Raw genomic sequence first — 5,530 nt, 5'->3', positions numbered from 1 at the left:
GGGGCTTGGAAGGGGGAGTGAAGTGTATTATTGTGGGTGAGGGGGGGTGTATTATTATGTGTGCGGGGGGGAGATTGGAATGGGGGGCAGTGTATTATTATGTGTGCGGGGGAGATTGGAATGGGGGGGGGTCACCTATTTTTCAGGTGCGAATAGGGATTCCGGTGTCACAAACGTGCGTTTTCCTGCAGCAGGAATCCCTAATCTGGCGTTTACATGCAGCAACTGTCACCCAATCAAGTCAATGGTCAGGTGACAGCCGCTGCACGTTACAAAAACAATCACTCTCCCTGGATACACAATTGTGTATCATGGATAGCGATTGATTCCTAACTGCATGTAATCCTTTCACATATGATTACGTGCGGTGTGCAGGCGTGTATGGCATTGTGCCATTAAATGGATTATTGATTTATTACTATGGTGTGCTGGTGACATTATTTTCTTCTTCTGTGGTATACACGGTGCCGTCCGTGGTCACTACAAGCACCCACCCATACTGGTTCTCTCCGGTAAGGAGTGCAGCAAGACCTCTGGTTCTTAAATTGAGTTTGAAACCCCTGGTCTAAAGGGTCCCTGAGGGCCACACAGTAATTTATCAGAGTGTAATATCCCATTATGGCCACTAGATGGTGCCAAACGAATCATAGAAAATATTTATTTCCTATGCGCCTTTAGTGCCATCTAGTGGCCAAAATACAATATTACAATTTTCTACAGACACCCTCCAACATCTGGTGCTGTGGAAAGCCTTCCCAGAACAGTGGAGGATCTTATAGCTGCACATGGAAAGGGAGGAGGGTTACCTCCGTAAATATGCCAATGGTTTTGGAATAGGATGTCCAACAAGCTCACAGAGATGTGACGGTCGGGTATCTACGAACATTCGATCGTATAAAAGTTCGATGAATCTTCTTTGCTCTCTTTCATGCTCTTGTGTTGTCTGAATATAAAAGCAGCATGTCCTCTCTCAGTAGCCCTGCACCGGTCCCGATACCTATTCCTCTGAACTTCTCCTTCCAGGTCCTGTTTCGCAGAGCTGCAGTACGGCTACCTCAGCGTCTGGTTGAGTCTGGACTACCTGTGTGACATTCTGTACATCCTGGACATCGTGGCCAGCTTCCATACAGGTCTGAGCGCCATGACACTCTATATCGGTTCATCCTGCGGGGTGTGCCTGCTCACAGGTTGTGTAAGAGAGAGACACAAGAAGGAAACGTAGGTTAGAAGAAGCAGCTTGAATCATGGAAGTCAAAACTTCCAGTGAACGCGCCCAGTTCTCTACGGGTTGGAGATTGCTAACGAGCAACAATTCCCTTCACCGTGTGACTTGATTCACTACAGTGACCCCCGTAAAGCAGTGACGTGCGGTACCTCTGGTTCCGGGTGAGGCATTCCCCAGCCTCGGCCCCCGCCCCCTGCCGGCCAAAGCCCCGCCTCCAACCTGGTCCCCCCAAGCTAGTGTAAAAGGAGACAGGGAGGAGCCTCCCTGTCCCTCACTTGCTCGTCACTTCTGAGGCATCGAGATCGATGGCCCCAGTGGGGGTTTTTTTTGTTGATTGGACAGCTTGGACCAATGGCAGACATGAAGCTGGCAGCTTTTTCCTCCATAGTGCAGGGGGGAGGGGAGGAGGGAACCAGAGGAGAGAGGTAAGTGCAGGGGGGAGCTGCTGGTTACCTCTCTCCGGCGTCCTGCCCAGCTCACGGACATCACTAGTTGACAGGAGCTAGGTGGGATGCCGGCCAGAGCGTCTCGCTCAGCTAATGGCAACCAGTGACGTCAGTGAGTTGGGCGGGACGCTCCTGACAGCCAGTGACGTCAGTGAGTTGGGGTGGGACGCTCCTGGTAACCAGCGACGCAAGTGAGCTAGGGGGTCGCTCCTAGCAACCAGTGACGTCAGTGAGTTGGGGTGGACGCTCCTGACAGCCAGTGACGTCAGTGAGCTAGGGGGTCGCTCCTTGAGCGCAGTGAGTTGGGCGGGACGCTCCTGACAGCCAGTGACGTCAGTGAGTTGGGGCGGGTCGCTCCTAGCAACCAGTGACGTCAGTGAGCTGGGTGAGATGCTGGCCAGAGTGTAACAAGTTAATATCTTAGCAACCTGAGGCGCGCTGGCCAGAAAGGGGGCAGTGTGGGGGAGGCGTGACCCAAAGAGATGCCACCTGCGGCAACCACCTCAGCCTGCCTCATTATGAGGACGGCCTTGAGTCAGGCATCTCTTAGTCGCTGGTGAGTGACATTTTGCAGCATTTTGTGTTAGGTAGGAGGAGGGTGAGCTGAGTAGGTGGCGTGGCAAACCCAATGGCGTGGAGGGCCAGCCAGTGACCCCCTCACAAAAGTTTGGACCTAGCGGCTTGCTGACCCCTGGTCGCAGCCCCTAGGTTCACCCAGCTCCAACGTGTGGAGCCTAGCCTGAGGAGAACAGCACAGAAGTGCATAGGTAGTACTCATGAGACAAGAACCATGCCCTGGAGATGAAGCTGAAACAGAAAGCAGTCCAAGGGTTGGGGCGGGCAAGAGACAAGAGAATCCCAGGGAAAGAGCCAAGGTTGGTACTCGAGGAGCCAATCAAACAGGTAGGAAGCATAGTCACTGGGAAGGAGCTGGGGGGGCAAACTGGAATGTTGCTGGGGCACTGGAAGGGACATCCTTTAAGTGACTCACTCAACCAGTCAACACGGGACTGACACATGGAGACAAGTCTGTATTTTTTCTGCACTCTTTAATGTTCCTTGCCAGTGACAGGATCCTTTAATTTTTATGTTCTGCTGGAGTGAAAGAAGCTCTGCCGTAGCCAACACGAAAAAATATTGCTCCAATAAGTCCGATTAGGTTGGATAATGGTTGTTAAAGCTGAACTCTGGGTAAGGGAGGAGGGCGAGCTTGGCTCGGAGGTGGGCTTTAATCATTCAGAGCTATCTGTACAGTCTCAGCGCACTTCCCTAACAGGTCCTCTTTACACTCTTTTTAGGGTTTTTGAAAGAAGGGATCCTGGTGACGGACAAGAATCAGATCACTCGTCGGTACCTGATCTCCTCCGAGTTTCGCTGGGACCTCCTTTCCGTGCTTCCGACCGACTTGCTTTACTTCAAGTTTGGCATCCACACTCCGGCCGTGCGAATTAACCGTTTCCTGCACTTCCATCGGCTCTTCGAGGCCTTTGATCGCACTGAGACGCGAATCCCGTATCCCAATGCCTTCCGGATCTGCAAACTGATGGCCTACATCTTTGTGGCCATCCACTGGAATGGCTGCGTTTATTTTGCCCTGTCCAGCTTCATCGGGTTTGGCAAGGACCAGTGGGTGTACCCCAACATCTCCGACCCCGAATTTGGCAGGCTGGGGCGTCAATATCTCTACAGCTTTTACTTCTCCACCCTCATCCTTACCACCGTGGGGGACGTTCCTGCACCCATGCAGGAGGAGGAATACCTTTTCATGGTGGCAGACTTCCTGATTGCTGTTCTGGGGTTTGCCACCATCATGGGGAGCATCAGCTCGGTCATCTCCAACGTGAACGACGCAGACAAAGCCTTCTACCCCGATTATGACCAGGTCAAGCAGTACATGAAGATGTACAAGGTAAACAAAAGCCTGAAGAAGAAGGTCATTGCCTGGCACCAGCACCTTCAGATCAATAAGAAGCTGACCAACGAGAACCTGATATTGAAGAACCTCCCTGAGAAGCTGAGGGTGGAGGTGGCCGTCAGCGTCCACTTGTCCACGATGAGCAAAGTGCAGATCTTTCAGAACTGCGAGAAGGGCCTGCTGGAGGAACTGGTGCTGAAGCTGAAGCCTCAGGTCTACAGCCCCGGGGAGTATGTGTGTAAGAAGGGTGACATTGGACGTGAGATGTACATTATCAAAGAGGGGAAGTTGGCGGTGGTGGCAGATGATGGCGTGACGCAGTTTGTTGTCCTCGGCGAAGGGAACTACTTTGGAGAGATAAGCATCATCAACATCAAAGGTATGCAATGGCTTTAGCTTCTGTAGCAAAGCTCTACCCAAAATTGGTCCACTTTTCTTTGTTTTAGTGCCGTGTTTCCTAAAAAAATCTTTCTGGGTCCTTGGTGGGGTTTCCGGGTTATATATCTAACAGAGAGGTGAGCAGAACTGCAATTAAAAACGCACATAAAGGGTATGTGAAGCTTTAACCTGCCAAAGGGTTTGTATTCCTGTCCATCCAGTTCTGAGATATACCCAGATATACACAGCTCTGTCATATAGCGCAGTCCTGTCTGGCAGGGAAGAGGACCTGATTTATCTCAGCTGCAGTTCAGTAACACATACAGGTCTCAGCACCAACATTTATAAATCAACCATCATCCATCATCAACCATCGTCCACCATCATCATCAACCATCATCCACCATCAACTATCATCCACTATCATCATCATCCACCATCATCAACTATCATCCACTATCATCATCATCCACCATCATCAACCATCATTATCATCCACCATCATCATCATCAACCATCCACCATCATCATCATCAACCATCATTCACCATCATCATCATCAACCATCATCCACCATCATCATCATCAACTATCATCCACTATCATCATCATCCACCATCATCAACTATCATCCACTATCATCATCATCAACCATCATCATCATCAACTATCATCCACTATCATCATCATCAACCATCATCCACCATCATCAACTATCATCCACTATAATCATCATCCACCATCATCATCCACCATCATCAACTATCATCATCATCCACCATCATCAACCATCATCCACTATCATCATCATCAACCATCATCCACTATCATCATCATCCACCATCATCATCAACCATCATCCACCATCATCATCCTAGTGATAATATTCCTGTGCTCGCTGTTCAGGTAACACTTCTGGGAATCGCAGAACGGCAAACATTAAAAGCATCGGCTACTCCGACCTCTTCTGCCTCTCCAAGGAGGACCTGAAGGAAGTCCTCACCGAGTACCCCGATGCCAAAGCCATGCTGGAGGAGAAAGGGCGGGATATCCTACTCAAGATGAACAAGCTGGATGAGAAGCTGGCAGCCGCCCTGGAGGCCAAGCAGCAGGAGATGGAGGAAAAGGTGCAGAGGCTGGAGGCCAACATGGAGTCTCTACAGACCAAGCTGGCCCGGCTCCTGGCCGAACTGGAGTCCAGTGCCGGAAAGATCCTTCAGCGGATTAAACGCCTGGAGTGGGAGATCAGCTTGTGCGAGGAGGCGGCCACAGAAGACAAACCCACCGATAGGCCAGGCGGCGAAGAGTGACACAACGATGAAAGCCATCATATGGAAGGGTCATGTGGTGTGCTACCATCCAAGTGCAAACATAACTTGGGGGGGTGAAGAAGGATCATGGAGCATGACTGGCCTACAAAACATTCAAGAAACTGAATTACTAAATACAACTAAGAAATACTGCAGATGTTATAAGGTTAGCAAAGTCAACTGAATGGCTCAATGTCATATGCCCCTGGGTGGGTCTGTTCCATTAGGTCACATGACTACAGCTTAACCCTGTGAG

At 50.4% G+C, this 5,530-nt stretch overlaps 1 protein-coding gene across 1 annotated transcript in view; it reads left to right on the top strand.

Moving 5' to 3' along the window:
- CNGA4 (cyclic nucleotide gated channel alpha 4) overlaps positions 1-5,274 on the top strand; it is an 11,155-nt gene extending 5,881 nt beyond the window's left edge. Inside the window, exons 3-5 of the mRNA XM_018571644.1 lie at positions 1,024-1,130; positions 2,970-3,965; positions 4,871-5,274. Of these exons, the coding sequence (XP_018427146.1) occupies positions 1,024-1,130; positions 2,970-3,965; positions 4,871-5,274 (1,507 nt within the window). The remainder of the gene's footprint in view (positions 1-1,023; positions 1,131-2,969; positions 3,966-4,870) is intronic.
- The last annotated feature ends 256 nt before the right edge of the window (positions 5,275-5,530 follow it).

Source organism: Nanorana parkeri, unplaced genomic scaffold, assembly GCF_000935625.1.
Source record: "Nanorana parkeri isolate BGI_ZX_2015 unplaced genomic scaffold, ASM93562v1 scaffold1799, whole genome shotgun sequence".
Taxonomy (NCBI): Eukaryota; Metazoa; Chordata; class Amphibia; order Anura; family Dicroglossidae; genus Nanorana; species Nanorana parkeri.
Note: the sequence above shows the minus strand (reverse complement) of the source record. Positions and strands in the feature narration are given on the sequence as shown.